Source organism: Balaenoptera musculus, chromosome 13 (genome assembly GCF_009873245.2).
Source record: "Balaenoptera musculus isolate JJ_BM4_2016_0621 chromosome 13, mBalMus1.pri.v3, whole genome shotgun sequence".
In the NCBI taxonomy this organism is placed as follows: Eukaryota; Metazoa; Chordata; class Mammalia; order Artiodactyla; family Balaenopteridae; genus Balaenoptera; species Balaenoptera musculus.
The window spans coordinates 47,773,371-47,790,552 of NC_045797.1; the positions used below are offsets into that span (position 1 = coordinate 47,773,371).

Below are 17,182 nucleotides of genomic sequence, written 5' to 3' on the forward strand. Positions count from 1 at the left end.
AAGCCCAGTGTCTCAAATAGTACTTGAATTGCCTAATAGATACTAATAATATTTTAAATTCCATACCCTTACATTGATTATGTGTAGGAAAGACATACAAAATCTGATTGTATATATGTCTGTGTTTGTATATACATATATAGAAATATACTTAAATAAATATATAAAAATATGTAAATATTGTGTAGATATATGGAAATATAAGGGAAAGTTCACCCAATATTATCATTATCTTAACTACATTCATATTCACACCCTAAACAGAAGCACAAAGTGAATAAATCATGATAAACTTTGCCTAAAGGACAGCTGCCAAATGGACTGCTCTTGTACTCATTACTCTTTCTACTTAACATTTTTGAAAGTTAGCATTTAAAAAATTATAATAAGCCATCATCATCTGTGATAAAATATGAACACACCATAAACAAACTAAATAAATGATAGATTTTAGGTGCATAAATTTATGTTGTGTTTTTTTAAGGAAAGAAATTGAAGTATTAGAAATATTTAAAGGCCATGATAGTAAATCGATTACATAGTTGGTAGAACAGGCATACCTTTAAGTGAAATGTCATGGCTATTTGCAATGAACTTTCTTTTGTCCAAGTAAGTCCAAATCAGAATTTAGAAATAGAATCTTTTAGAATTGTTATTTTAAGAAAAGCTGTAAGGATATTTGCCTAGGGCAACCATGCCAGCAACATGTAAGAGTTATGTTTGCTTTACCCAGGGCAGTGAAAGACTTTTGAACACTCCTTGCTCAGTACACAGCAGTATTACTGAAATTTCGTCTCATATTCTTTAAATGCTGCCAATGGGAGGGAACCTGCTTTCCCGTGATTGTGTTTTCCCCTTTGAATGGGAGCGATGGAGCACTTGCATGATGTGTTTGGTGCCTTGCATGAAAAAGACATGCAAAGGCAAGGTCCAGTCTGCATGCTGCTTAATGAATGTTTTTCCTTTTCTCTCCCTCCTTGTCATGTGCTTTCAGAAGACAACAATGTGGAAGGTGGGTGCTTTGTACTTTATTTTCCAACTTTCATTTGCCTTTTATTTTTTAGTATTAATAGAGTACATCTCGAATGTAGAAGGTAAGTTGAACTTCTTTCTGAGTATTTGCTGATTTCTGGATTGTGTATCATTTTTCATATAGAACACACACACTCTGAACTCCATCAGCCCCAAGTATATGAAATTCCTTCAACCTTAACTCCAGCCTTTGATGGACTTCAGCATCCCATATGAACCTTAGAATACTTATTTCAGTGTTCTGCATGGAAAAATGACACAATCCTGCTTCTTTTATTTTAAATGAGGAAATATTTCTTTGCAGTTTCTGAACACAGTGCATGATTCTTTCTCCATTTTTTTTTTTCTTGGTCAAAATGATCTCTTTCGGAAATGTTGAGCATTACATCATCTCTAGCCCATTGGTCTAGTTTCAAATGATTTGATTTATAAAAAGAACACAAAATAAAGTACTGACTGTAATTAAGATACATAAGTTTAGATTAAAAATAAGCCATTGGCCAGTGGAAATGAAAGCATACAGCACTCCAGCGTGATTACTGGTAAGTATATTTGTAATATTCTGTGTCTGTTAAATAAAATTATGGTATTTGTTTAAGGTTTTCTAAAGTTATCTCTATCAAGGAATTTTGAGAAAGTTACACATTTTTCCTGTAGAATCCAACAAACTAAAACATATTTCAACATTCTTTAAAAACTTTTTTAGGATTTTTATCAAAATATAGTTGATTTTCCATGTTGTGTTAGTTTCATATTTCAACATTCTTACCTTTAAAGAACTTAAATGCATTAGTCCATGTGCTGCCAAAGAAATATGTAAAGGATAAAAATACAAAAAGAACTAGGAAGAACAAAGAATTGTGAAACAGAAGTTGATGTCCTATCAACTTACATAATCACAGCATTAACAGTTCTTGCATAAACAACTTACTAGTATCTCTATCAGAAGAAAGTATTTAGCATATTTTATTTTGTTACAATGTTTTGAAATATAGCCATTTATAATGTTCATTTCTACACAATGATGGATTCCCTAGAAAAAGAGTACCCATCTAATGTTACAGATAAATAGCCATTAAAGTTACTAAGATTTGATGTCTCAAAGAGCGATTCATGATAATACAAAGTTGATCAGTAACAGGTTTCAACATATTATTTGTGATTCTTTCATGGATTCTTTCAGTTGCTTAGTTGCTAAACATTTCTGTTTCATTATTTAAGTAAAATAGATTAAAACTTTAAAAGAAATCATTAGTGACTATTTTTCCATGTGTTGCATCTGTATATGGCTTTTTTTTTCTATACTATAATTTAAATAGTGAGTATGTGAGCATGTGAGTATGTACTTGGAAAAGATATTACCCTGCAGGTCTGACTGACATCTTTCAAAATCAGTCTCATTTATAATTGTGCATGTTATTTGAGATCAAAAAGGTTTTTTTAAGTATCTTTCTGACTTCTTTTGCATTTCCTTAACCATCCTGTAAAATGTTCCATGTTTCTGTTCTTTTCTCTTTAAATCCAGTTGCATTCCAAGGAGCTTTAAAATCACCTTAATAAGCATGAATGCCTCTGTCCTTACACACACTCATCCCATGAAAAATTTTGACAAGATTTTCAGAGTATAGGCTCATAAACTATTGTAATAAAGTTTATTCAGTCATAATTTTTAACATCCTTATTTATAACTCCACTTTGGCAATATAGTCTAGCTCCCTTAGAGGTAGAAAGTATAGCATGAACAGTGTTAATGCTTTTGAGATTTAAAAATTTCCATTCTCACTAAGGTGGTATTAAAAACCATTGAGGAATCTAAAAGTTATATCTTGTACAGAGATATTTCCCTGATTTATCAATAGTTTACAAAAAAGTTATAATTATTAGGAAATATGTATAATAATATTTAAAGTGAAATTAAATGAAAAATTATATAACCTGGACAGATAAGCCACTATTCTTAAGCATATAAGATATCATGAGTCACCAACAGATCATAAACCTTTCAAACTGATTGTATGATTTTTTTGGGGGGGGGGGGTGGTTAAAATCACTTAGAAAATACAAAAGAAGCTAGATTTCAGAAACTTTAAACTACTATGTTAAATAATTTTTATATTGTGATTATATGATGATTTTAATGTATCTGCCCCACAGGAATGTTTAAATACCCCTTAAATTTTTAAGAAAATGATACAGATTATTTCAATACTGATGCAAGTAATATACAATGTTATGTAGCTCAAAGTCTCAAATATATTTGAACTAACAGTGGGAAATGAAATACATATTTTATTAAATTTGTATGTATGCTATATTTCTTTGACATTATCCCATATTCTTGAACTATACAGGAATTGAAGAGTAACTTAATTTCTGAATTTAGAATAAAGAACTAGGAATTAATGCTGAAAAGTAAAACGTATCTTCTTGGACAGTGAAATATTTTTTTTAAAGAACATTACTAGTATTCTTTAGAAAAGGGGTGATCTTCAATCTGAAATTGTCAAGCAAGAGTTAAAAAATAATTCAAATAAAGGGAATTCAATATTCTTTCAGAAAACTTCCTTGATGAAATTATATCTTAAATATACTCATGTTAACTCATAGTTTAGTATTTAAGTAATGCTTAAGTAAAATGCTGAATAATTTTGTTCTCCATGGGAAATTACTTAACCCTATTTAAAGGTGATCCACTGTTTCTTAAAAACATTATTCTGTAGTAAATTCAGACTTTACACCTGCATGTCTGATGATCTTTTTTGTATTTGAACAAGCTTATTCAATTGCTACATGTGTCAGACAAGGAGACATTTCTGCATTATCATTTCAGTGTGACTAAGGATGTGTTTTTTTTTTTTTTCATTTAATTATGAAACTTCTCATTTTTTGATGAGGGGAAAAAGATCAGACCCAGCCCATGTTTCAGGTATTCCTTTGGGTTTTTTAAAATATAATTTCATCACCAAAGAATGGCAAGCCCTGTGGGGGCAGTGTTCAATACAGTCTCATCAAAGGGCACGAAGGGCAGATGCAATATTTAAGGGATTGGTTGGATTTTAAGTCATGCTCTTATACTCTTGAATGTTGCAACTGATACATAGAAGAAATACACGGTGCAGCATATGCAAGTGTTTAAATTGCAGTTCTATAACTCTTTGCCCCAAAGCATTCCAACCAGGAGTTGAAAGAATGCTTTTTGATTTGCCTCTGTGATACAGACATGTCTCATAGGAAACAAGATGTCTGTCACTGAACATTTTTGTCACTGTGACAACCCTGCCTTCCCATGCTCCCTTGTTTATTGCTGACTGTGCTCTTGTTTCCCTTCAAGGTCTGGCGCACCTGATGATGGGCGACCAAGGTATGGGCTCTGTTCCTTTTCCACTCTGCTTTCAGTGTTTTCTTGTTCTGTAGCTGCTTTCAAACCATCACTGCAAAGGATGGGCAAATGCTTGCAAATTATCTGGCTGCAAATTAAATACGTAATTTTTGTTCACATTTTTTCATGTGTTTTTCTCCCCTTTATTTGTTGGTTTGATATTGGTTTGCTCTTTTGATTTTACTTACCTTTATTCTTTGCACTATAATATCTGCAAATAAATGAGACATAAGAACTTGTAATTGAAAGTTTCCATACGTTTATCAGCATATGCAGTTAAAGGTAGTTATAGTAAAGAAAAACCGAGAACCATCATAAATTAACATATGAAAAAAGATATTTGGTTTAATGTACTGCACCAAAAAGAGTCCATTGTTCACCCATGCATGTCAGTTTGGGAACATGCAGACATCTTTGGCTTCTGGCTTCTCAAATGCTGAGTATAGTGTTCTACAAAATCAATACTTTTTCTACCTACAAGCATTGTGTATCTCCTTTTGTGTAGTCTTTTAAAGTGAGCATGGGCTTCCTAATTTCTTTGCATGTATTGCCTCAAAAAGGCAGATTTCTCAACATGTACTGATTGTATCTCCATTTGTTTTCAAATCCTATTTATACCTTCTTGTATATTTAATTTTCAAAGAGTAGTGCATATACATATATTCATAATTCTTACTGTTGTTTCTCTCCTCTTTATTCTTTTTGTATGGAAATCCTTTCTTCATGGAACCATTTCATCAAATCCATAGGTAAAAGTAAAGGTATTACATTATTTTATTTCTTCTTAATATCATCTATATGAATAACAGTGCGTCTATATGAATAACATTATTTTCTTTCTTCTTAATATCATCTATATGAATAACAGTGTGAATAACATTTGCAAAATACATTTTTCAAATGTATTTAGACCTTTTGGCATTAATAATGGGCACTGGGAGGTAGGTATGAGTGGTAATGAATATTTTATGAATTTAAGGTAAGAAAAATCCATCAAAATGTTTCCCTTTGTTTTTTTCTTGCTCTTTAGAGTGATTTTTTTTTCGTGTCGGCTGCTAGTATAAGTAGCATATTTAGAAATTAGTGACAGGTTTCAGTGTCAGTTTTTGCAGTATCATTTAATGGTAGTTAAATGATGAGTTTAGCCACCAGAAATATATCATCCTCAAACATTTAACTCTGGAGCGCACCTGCCCCAGCCATTCTGCCTAAGGATGTAAGTCTAAGCATGTGCAGCATTGAAATGGTGCTGCTGTGGGCTCATCAGCTTGTGGTCTGCTAGATGTTATATGTACACGTTGACTCCATGATAACCTGCAAAGGCAGTGTCCCGAAAGAGACAAAGGAGCAAGACAAGCCTGCTCTCTCTTTTGTGCATACTAACTTTGTTTTAAGAACATTATCAACTCAGGTTTACATTTCTGCATCTCTTGGTAAGTCAGGCATGTGTACTCTTTGACAGTATTGGTGCCAAATTTAAAAGCATGCTTAGTTTGCCATTTAGAACCATCCATGTGTGTTTAGTGTTTTCATTAAAAGAAACTAGATGATATGCAGCTGTGGTAAATATGTGTCATAGCCTTTAAATTAACCATTTTTAACTATGTATTGGTGAATGTGCCCTTGGTCTCTAGTTTTGTTTTATTTTGTTTGTTTGGATTTTTTTGTTGTTGTTATTGTAAACACAGGCATGTGTTTCCTTGAATTTTCTGAATCTTTCTTTTGCTCTGAATATTAATCTGGTGAATTGAGACCAAAGCTCACAGTTCTGCACCTTTACATTAGTGTCATGTAGCAGGGAAACTTTTCTGTTTGAAAAAGCACCGAACATGAGCAGAGCAATAAGTAAGAAATGATATCAAAGTTTTAAATGTGTAACATAGAGCTTTAGAAACAAATGTTTGGATACTTTGAGCCAATAAAAAGAGAACATATGCTAATGCAGTTTGTGTTTTGGTCAACCATTTCCAATAATATAATTTAATCTTATTTTAAGCCTTTAGCAACTATGCAATGACAGTATGTATCAATTCTTTTAGAGATTTTGTGTACCATTTGGGATACTTTCTAGACTTTTTTTTTTTTTTGAGGCAAAATTACCATTACTTTCCTTTCTTAAGTGGGCATTTTCCACCATGTTCCTTAGTATAGGACTCAGGATGGCATAGAGGGAACTGTGTTTATATTTTATTTTAGTGGCTGAGTGAAGTAAATGTCTATGTGTTTGTATATGTGCATGTTTGTATGAATGCATGTGTATACACAAACTTTCTAAATATACACACACATATATACCCATTATGTTGTGAAAAAAGTAACTCTTAAAAATAATATGCTAATTATATAACCATTTAACTCTACATGTGGAATAATTCATGTTTAAACTTAGCTGATATTCATTTCAGTGTAATTAATGTTAAGTGTCACTTAACTTTACTCAGTTTTACTATGTCAGTCTTAAATGTTTTCTGTTGGCATGTGTGTCAAACATATATTTACCAGTTTTCATCAAATTTTATTCCTCAATCAGCACAAAACTACACAGGACAAGAATTTGGTATTTCCTTTACATTCTTCTTCTGTTAATAGGACCAGGATGCTTCTTGGTGTTAAATGGGGAAAGAAGACTTTAAGATGGACTTGAGTATTTTGCAAATCAAAGTGATCACCTTTATATGCTGGTTAATTATGTGTATAGAAATGAGAAACATGATTTAAAAGTATTCATTAATTGCAAATTAGTTCAACAAATCTGCATTCTAGAGCAAAAAATACAATCTTGACTATGATGTGGCATCCGTATTCAATGAGTGTCAATAAAATAGGGAATGAAAACATGTGAGTAAGTTAGTTTAAATGACAGAAATGGAAGTGCTAGGAGAGTGGTTAAAAAGTGTGATCAGTGATAGGCATTCAGAAAAGATAAAGATAACACGAATCAGGATCTCCCTTCGGAAGATATCCTTGCCTTGTGCCACCTGTTGGAGGAGTCAAAAATGTCTAGAAACTTGACAGTGTGGATTCTTGTATCAGGTTAAATCCTAGTTGTGCATAAAATATGTGTTAAACCTGCCTACTCTAAAATAACTGATATGCATTGTAAATTCATGCTTCTCAAGTCTTCCCATCAAATTATAATACTGGAGCATTTTTCTTGACACCACTTTTCTCTTTAGGAGTAGTGAATTCAGGTGCTCTGGAATGACCATCTGTGGATTAAAGTCTTCCTTTTTTGAATCCAGAAGCAAAACTAGGTTCAAGAGCATTATTGCTATCATTTTGATTTATTCTGTATGGATTCTTAAGTATTTTCTGAATTTTTAAATGTCCAATGATAGACAAATGTATTTCATTTAGAAAGTACATTAAAAAAAAAAAAAGAACATTTATTCTGATAACCTTCTTCATCCTCCTCCCCAGGCTTCTCTCTAGAGGTAAGCACTGGTATCACTTTATGATGTATCCTTACAGAGTTGGTGTGGATCCTTCCATACTCCATAATTAATTCTTCAGGGTTTGAAAACTGCAGAATTCCTTACCATATTACATGACAAAAACAGATAAGTCTGCTGGAGACATGTTAAGGCTCATTGCTTTGTGCTGGCAGAATGATAATGAATGAAATGGAAACTTTCTCACTCTTTCTGTAGACCATCATGCCTCATATTTTCATTTGGTCATTCTGTTTCAAATTTTAGAGTTGATTATTTGGATTTGTTTTCATGTTTTCTAAACAAGGATATGTCACCTTTAATTGGTCACAGGTAGGAATAAACTTTGCTTTCTTTGGGATAGCTGAAGAGAGATAGTATTCAGGGCCAACCTTACTTCTGTTGGTTGTCGCTAGGTAGATTCAAATGGTCTTTGTGACATTGTGTTTACTTTCTTTTTAGGTTTGAAATTTGTCATGGGTGTTGTTAGGACTATTGATAATACTAACTTTATTCTCCACTCTATTTAGAATTTAGATTTATCTATTTGCCTGGGGAATTTAGTTTTTTGTTTTTGTCTTTTTCTATGTATGTTTAACTGGTCACTTCATTCCAACAATTATTTATTTATATTTTACTCTGTTTGAAAGAAATGAATGACCATTTAAATAAGAAAACGTCAAAGAAAGCTACACTGCAAATCCAGCCATCGTGGCTGGTTAATAGCTTGGGAGCACAGGTTAATAATTGTCAGTTAAATGTTGATTGAAAGCCTGTATTTTCCATCATAATAATCATTATAATTGTATATATTTATGTGAGTGATTATATATTTAACATCAACTTTTTCCTAGTAGAATGTAAGCTCCATGTGACTTTCTTTTTTGACCATTGTATTTCCAGAATATTTTTCTTACTGTATCTTGAATTTGCGATTCTCATGACTTAAGTATGTGTGTGTTGGGAGCATATTGGAAAAGGTAGATGTAGAGGAGGACATGGAGAGTTTGTAGTGGACATAGTAGAGGGTGGAAAAGGAAAAGGAAACTTATTCAAATAGCTAAAAAAATTGTAGCAACAGATTATATTGAATCCTCTCTGTCTCTGTCTCTAAACTTCTTTTGTTTCCTATCATTTATATCCTTGTCCGAAGCTGCAGTATTTCTTTCTAGTAAGGCATCATTCCAATAGCACTTTAATATGTCTTAGCCTATATACAGCAATGGTCCTGTAAGGAAATAAAGTCAGTGTATTTTTGTGTTGGAGGGTTTTCAGAAATTTTAATGTGATTCACTGTCACAGTGGCAAATAATCAAATTTTATTTTCTAACTTTCACTATTCATGTGTTAACAAGTACAGGAGTTTTCACATAAGATGTGAATTCACATAATATGATAAGCTAATGTGGTTTCCATGAGTTGTTTTTTTTTTAAACTGTATCAACTGTGATATATCATAAGAACTTTGTTTAAATTGGGTTAGGATTGTAAGCTTTCAATAAAGCCAAAATTTGTCTTATCTTGTGATATGAGCATATTTGCTATTCCTTGCATTTATGAGTCGTACAACATATTCGCAAAATAAGTGTCCATTTGACTCTTTCAAATGTTTATTGTTTGATTATCCAGGTTTCTCATGTTACTAGAAAGCCAAGTTATTACAACTGTCAAGCATGTAATTACACATTTTAAAAGTGCCTAAACTTTATTGTATTAGTGAAAATGAAGATCTTAGAATAATTATAAAGAAAATACAGATTTTTCTCATAACCAATTGTGTTAATACCTAGGTATAATTGATTCCATTCAACTAATTGATAAGCAGTATCAAAGATTATGTATTTTAAAAATTTATCTGTAATGTCAAACCACAATTAATATTCTATTTACTCTTGAAGTAGATTTGATATTAATTTAATATCAAATATTTAATTAATACTTAGAGAAGAATAACACATTTAGTATTCTTATACATTTTCTTCTGTTTCCGTGATTTTTGTTACCATCTTTCATCTCTCATGTTGCTGTGTAGCTAATTTGTCTGTGAAGTGCACAGTTTCCAGTCACCAGTGTCATGCAGTGTATTTGTTTTATAACTCTGAAATACATTTTGCTGTGGTTTCTGTTGTAGAACTAGTTTAATTTTGAAAATAATCACATTTCTCTGCTTTCGTATGGCTTCTTAAATCATATCTCCTCATTTAGCTTCAAAATATTAACTATTGTGCATTGTTCAGAAGCATTCGTGAATGTTGACAGAATCTTACTGTATTGGAATGCCTATGTGTGGTGTATTTGCAACCAAGACATAATTTATTTTGGTTTATCTATTACGACTTCTACTGTTGCAGTACTGGAAGCCCCTCATTCACAGCTACCGAACATGGAAAGACCAGAGTTTCACTTCATGAAATGAGATATTAAATGTCTACTTCATCAATACGATATACTCAGAAGGCTATGCAACTATTTAGAATTCGGTATTTATTTTGCAGTTCTTCTTTAGCCTACATGCCTGTCAGTTCTGAGTACAATCAAGAAAAGCTACCTGAAGAGTAAATATTTCTGTATTATCTCTTGCTGCAATTTAATCAATTTTGTCATTATATTTATTACTAAGAAAAGTCCCAGCTCCTTTTTATCTCTGCACTATTGGCTCTGTGATGAGAAGTTTCCCGTTTACATTCTGTAAATAATTATGACATTGAGTAACTGGTAAACTAAATAAGGATTTTGTTAGGCTTGTAGTGGATTAATTAATCCTCAGAGAAGAGCACAGAAAGGACTCTTCACAGTCTAACAGTTTAAAGAATGATGTAGTAAAAATATAAATTTAGATGCTTTACTGAAATAGATCATAAATAGCAAAACATTTACGTTATATCATATTGGATATTAAAATGAGAATTCCTTTTCCAAAATCATGATTTTATCTTATTTATCCATTTTGAAATGTATTTTTGTTAATCTGGATTAAAAAAAATCAAAACATTTAGGCTGGTAAGAAGGTATTTCTTACATTGTGTTGGCCATTGGTTTTAAAGAACACTATAATTACCCAGAATGCTTAGCTCATATACTAATGAGATTTGAATCTTTAACTAGAATCATAGAATTTTAGAGCAGGGAAGAACTTTACAGATAATCTTTAAAAAATTGTTGACACTCTTTTATTTGTAAGGTATAATAGGAGATATTGCTTATTATTATGATAGGCAAAACACTGTGGAGATTTTGAACTAAAATAACTGATATAGAGTAACCAACCGTTCCTAAGGAGACCTTAAAGACTTTCTCCACTTGCACACTAATAATCATGAAACAGGGTTTTATCTTCTTATTCTTAAAAATAAAGTTAGAGGTAGTGTGAAGGAAACCGATCATAGAGTATTATATAAGATGCTGTTGTTTCTCACTTTGAAGGTTTCATTTTAGGGGTAAAACTCTACCTTATAACAGGGGAACAGTATAGGGTGGTAGGCGAGCGTCATGACGTCGTAAGACCTGGGTTCATATCCTGTATTTGCTCTTTACTGACCTTGGGCAAATAATTTAGCCTCACATATCTAGCTAATAGGATCTGTATTATTAGCCAGTAAAAATACTCCATTCTCAAGTATATTGTTACATGACAAATCACAAAAGTAAAAGATGGTTTTTATCAATGGTGATGATAAAATAAAACACACTGTGAACCTTTAGATTAAATAAATTTGAAAACTAATGGTCTGTAATCTGCCCAGGGTTTTAAAAAGTTATTAATGTCTTAATATCGTCTGCCCATCCTATGAATACCCTATAATTTATGATTCTGTGATTGTTTTAAGTTATAACTAACTGGACATCAGTATTCTGATGGCCCATACTACAAAGAATATTGTAAATACAATAGAGCATGAAAGGTTGAGTCTACTCAGTCAAATGTATTTAGATATTTCTGTAACTCTTTACATTTTCACATTTCTCTTGCATACAGTGATGAAGCTGAAATGGACTTGCCTCCCCTTTGAACAAACCTAGGAGTTCAGTGCAAAATGCTGCTCTTTAGATGCAAATTAATGGGCTGGAGGGGGCAGGGAGTTAAATATTTTCTCGTGGACTGGAAGTACCATCTAGAGGAAACATTTTTATGAATTAATGTTTTGCCTCATTAATGACTTAATAGAGTGATATATGAGTTAAGTTTATACTAACCACTTAGTCACCTGAAGACCAAATTTTCAAAGATAAAGCTAACTAGGGTCTTCCCTTCTTCGATAGGTATCTTTGTGGGAAAAAGAAACATAATTACCTTAAGATACTTAAATAATTGGCTATGCCCTCACATCCTTCAAGATTTTGCTCAAATGACACCTGAGTCTCAAGAGACTTATTTTGACCATCCTATTTAATACTATGATTTGCCCCTTTCCTGAACTCTCTTACCCCAATCTAGTTTCTCTTCCATAACAATTACTATCTTTTAACACGCTTTAAAATGTTTTCATTTATTTTGTTTACTGTTTATTTTCTGTCTTTCTTCCACCAGAATATAAGAGGGCAGAGATCTCTGCCCTGCCTTATATATCTCAAGGGCCCCAGAACAGGGGCTGGCACAAGTAGGTACTCAATAATATTATACCTGTTTAATGACTGACTGATTGGTTAAATAAGTTTACAAAATTTCCTTTTAGATTTTACTTTGAATGCTCTTTTTTCTTTCTCATAATACACTGATTTTCAAATTTCTTTTTCCATTTTGCTTCAAGGTAAATATTCTAATAAAGGAAAAACAAATAAGATCAATAAAACCAGAATTTTTCTCCTTAAACTGGCTGTGAGGAGGACTCAGACGCGACCCTTTTGATCTTCCTTGTTCCCTGCCCAATGTAGGTGATCTCACAGAATTTGGAAGGGATTTGAAAACCTCTCCATTGACCACTGATGGTCAAGCCTTTTCTTTATAATCCCTCTAATAATCAGTCTTAAAGGAATATTTCTTTAAGAAAGGGATAATAATTCATCTTTGTATATATCTCTGTGTATAGGTAACAGGAAGAGGCTCCTGGGAGTTTGGCTTCTAACTAGCATGATTCATTGTGACTTTCAGGAAGTACCTTTTGGCAATTTGTGACAGAGGAAAAGTTTCAAAGAATGAAGTGGGTCCCCTTGTACTTTATATTCATGTGGCTTATCTAGTGCTTCTCATATTGAAAGAAATAGATTCATTCTTCTCAGGTCCTCAAATAGCTATATACGCCCAAAGGGCCTTTGACTTTTTCCCAGCCTGGGGATGAATGATCGTATGTTCAACTAGATGATTTATCAAGTAGTCTGGATTTGCAGCCAGCTGTCCTAAACTGTGGAACCTGAGTTGAAGAATTACAGTGCTCGAAATCTCTGAATTAAAAAGCAAGAACAAGGCTGCAGTGCTTAAGGCCATATTTTCCTTAAATTGAGCATCTTATTATTTGTCCTTTTGGTAGAAATAGAGACGGAGAGGGAGAGAGTGAGAGGCGGGAGAGAGAGAGAGAGAGAGAGGGAGAGAGAATTCTCTCTAGAAAGAATGAGAGTGTTTTCATTCAATCTTAGTCATTATTACTTAAATCACCAATGAGATTCTTCTCTATGTGGGACTGTTGAAGCCATAGCTTTCCAGAATGGATGTTTTCAAGATTTTTGACATTAAGAAATATAAACACGAGGATAATAATAGTTACGACATTTTAGAACACATCTTTACACATTCAAGTTATATCTACTTATATAAAATGTGTATTCCACTAAATGCAGCTTTCTCTTTTCTGCTTGTCTTGTTTGCCTGTGAATTGCCATGTGCCTGTGACCACATGACAGCTCATTCAGAATTGTAGCAGCTGAAGTAATCTCCAGTAATTATTAGTGTTTCCTTTCAACCAAGTAAAAAAAGTACAGGGATGTTACCAGAGGTATGAAGTAAGGATAGTATTTTCTTTCACCTTAAAGATTTTTTTATTACATGGCCCAGATACAGACCAGAAAATTAGACTACTGAGATAATGGATAATTCAGGATTTTAAAATGACTCATGTGTTATATGAAGTTTCTAAACAATATTTTTTTGGCCTGAATTACCTGGTCAACTGACCCAGTTTTCCATTTCTGGACTTGGCATTATAAAGTCAGTAGACACTTGGAGAAAATTAAATTACTCCATTCAGGGAAACAATCAAATTTAGATTGGACTAAAGTGCTGCCAGAGGGATGGAAATCCCTAAATTGGCCAACTGTGATTTCAATTCACAGGGAAATCCTCATTCACAAGCTAACCATAAGTTTTTTGCAGATTGCTGATGGCAAAATATACCAGAAATCTTCTGCTAAACTTAGTGAACAGATATTTTTAATGCTATGCTGACTTAAAAGAATTACATGATGCCTTGTTGTAACTGTCTTTCCAGTGATTATTTGTTTAAATAAAAGAATGCATTATCTGACTGGCAGTCCATAGGGCATACAACTTGAATTGCTTCCCTGGCAGTGTGGTTGGATTTGCGCTGACCCACCTGTACTTGCTATGACCAGTGGCATTCTTTGTGAGAGGACTGCATGAAATTAGGAGTCATTCAGTGTGATGGAAAGAGAGAAGCTGATTGGTCCAAAGAAAGCCAAACCTTGGACTAATGGATGTGAGGACAATTTGGTTGAGCATTTGCCCTCTCATTATTTGTAAGGACTAATGTCATGACCTGTTAGGTTAAATCACTGTTTCTTTTTTCTTTAACTACTTCAAATCTGTCATTCCCTAATTAGAAGAATGTCCTATATAAAGAAGGACGACTGTTTTAGCAAGGCTGGTGAAGTAGCTGACTTCCCTGTTAGAACATCTGAACAGTCTCTGAAACACCATTACAAACCTTGACCTCATTACCATTGTTCTGACCCTGGGGTTCTCAGGTTGGCTGCCCAGCCCTCCTCCATCTTCCTCCCCCCACCAATCACCTGGGGCATATTTTAAAAATACATACATTTTCAAGGAACCTAACAGATAATTTTTTTTCAATAGGTCTATGGTGGATTGTAATCCTGTACCTTAAAAAGCCCCCTCAACTCCCCAAGAAGCTTCTAAAGCACAGCCATTTTGTGCAGAGTGTTACCAACTCAGCTAATTGGCTTTTGTCCTTTAAGAATTGATGATTTGATCTTCATGGTGATGAAGGGTGTTTGTTTGTTTGTTTGTTTTCCTTGCAGGGCCACTGTACAGTTTGTTAATTCAATTCATATTGCTTCTGTGTTGGAAGATTTTCCTTACTAATAAAAGTAATTATTATCTTGCTTTAAGAGAAGTTAGGCCTTGGTCCATTATGAAAGGACTGGGAAAGGAGATATGGTTATTCAGTGAGGCCTATCCTTTATCCTTGAAACTAAACAACTGGTTTTCACACAAATAAAGATGTCACTGGGCTCTTTGCAACCTTGTGATACATGTCATTAAAACTTTCATTGTGTAGAGTTCAGATACCTGCTTTAAAAAAAGAAAAAAAAACCCTCAAATTGAATAGGTGGCAACATTTAAACTTTTGATGGGATGCCCACCCATGGATACTTTGTAACATATTTTAGGATCATTGTCCATAATGGCCCTTGATAAAGATATCCAGACAATGGGAAAGCTGAACAACAAGTGCTGAGTTCACATTAAAAAAATATGCCACAAATGTATTTCTATACAATGGAAAAATTGATTATGATGATTTTTTTTTTCTTTTTACTGCAGATTGTGGCAAAAGAGGCGTTAAATAAAGCAGGAATATGTCGTCTCTACAAAGGTCAAACTTTAGGGGGTGGAAATTTGGTCTCTGGAGTCTATTAAAAAAAAAAAAGAGGTAATGTTTTTATGAGACATTTCAGAAATGACAGACCCAGGCATAGAAATTACAGGGAGATAAACTATTGGATTTTTAAAATATCTATAAAAAGAAGTGATTAAGGAATGGTGTGAGTACAAGCAAAAGCCGGGAGAGGAGTGCTGAAGGTGAGAAAGCCTCCTGGGGGATTGGGGCAAAGGGAGATGATCATGTGTGACAGCAAGACATTACTTCCCTAGGCAGAAAAGATGTGGAAGAGTAATGACAGCAGCCTGAGAGGGCAGCTTCAGGAGCTAGGAAAGCTCTATACATCCATGGTTACATATTCCATGTGATTTGAGGGGACACCAAAAATTATTTCCTTGGCAAAGATAAGTCTCTCAGTAGCTCTGTCTTGTTAAAAAGTAAAAAGAAATATAAAAAATAAAAAATTACAGTATTTGAAAGTGCTACATAGTTTTAACTAATTTATCTGTTCAGTGGCATGACCTTATATATACTACCAAATGTAAAATAGATAGCTAGTGGGAAGCAGCCGCATAGCTGCTTCACACAGGGAGATCAGCTCGGTGCTTTGTGACCACCTAGAGGGGTGGGATGCGGAGGGTGGGAGGGAGACGCAAGAGGGAGGAGATGTGGGGATATATGTATATGTATAGCTGATTCACTTTGTTGTAAAGCAGAAACTAACACACCATTGTAGAGCAATTATAGTCCAATAAAGATGTTAAAAAAATTACATTAAAAAAAAAAGAGATCTGATGAAATGGGACACTAGACCACTAGACAAGTACTTTTTAATGTGAATGAACAATATCAGATGGGATTGTCCAGCTCTTGAGTGAACCTTAGTGAGACCTAGGTACATTGGCATGGCTGGTACCTGGAGGCAAGGAAGAAGCAGAATCCACTCAAGGAAAGAACCTTATTTTTTGTCCAAGGACTAGCTACACGAGCAGCATATGTTCAGTCATTGTATCCCTCCTGTCCCAAACTTGGCAAAGTGGATTTATTCTGTCTTTAGGACCATTGTGACACCTAATATTTATCTCTATTATGAAATTCTCCTGTTGAATTGCATTCATTAATTTGTCAGTCATTACTATTAGAATGTGAAGAGATCCTTGAAGGCAGAGGTTTTGTTATTTTCAATTTTGTATTGAGGATAGAGCTTGGTAACATGGAAGATACTCAGTAAACCTTGTTGCAAAGCAGACAGCCATAAATCTTGGAGATCGGAGTTGAGTAGACCTACCTTTAGACCCTAGAGTTACTATCTATTAGCTGTGCAGCTTGGGAAAGTTTTTTGATGTCTTTGAACCTCATTTTCCCCATCTGTAAAATGAAAATAATAAAATTCACCTCTTTTAGTTCTGAGAATTACATGTATAATTATCAGTAAAGTGTATAATATATTTCTAGAGCATAGTGAATGCTCAATAGTGGACATGTAGTAGAGTATTGGGTGTGTATTGCAGATGGATGATTCAAATAAAATTAATTTTCAAAGAAAA

General features: G+C 33.5%; 1 protein-coding gene across 21 annotated transcripts in view; it reads left to right on the top strand.

Annotated features, from left to right (window-relative positions):
- NRXN1 (neurexin 1) overlaps window positions 1–17,182 on the top strand; it is a 1,116,259-nt gene that overhangs the window by 100,767 nt on the left and 998,310 nt on the right. For 9 of the 21 annotated variants that reach the window (XM_036873338.1, XM_036873339.1, XM_036873343.1 and 6 more), the window contains exons 3-5: window positions 995–1,012; window positions 4,364–4,393; window positions 5,161–5,172. The exons of 5 other annotated variants lie outside the window; for them this stretch is intronic. In XM_036873338.1, coding sequence (XP_036729233.1) covers window positions 995–1,012; window positions 4,364–4,393; window positions 5,161–5,172 — 60 coding nt within the window. The remainder of the gene's footprint in view (window positions 1–994; window positions 1,013–4,363; window positions 4,394–5,160; window positions 5,173–17,182) is intronic. 7 more of the 21 variants (XM_036873340.1, XM_036873346.1, XM_036873350.1 and 4 more) reach the window with 3 other exon arrangements.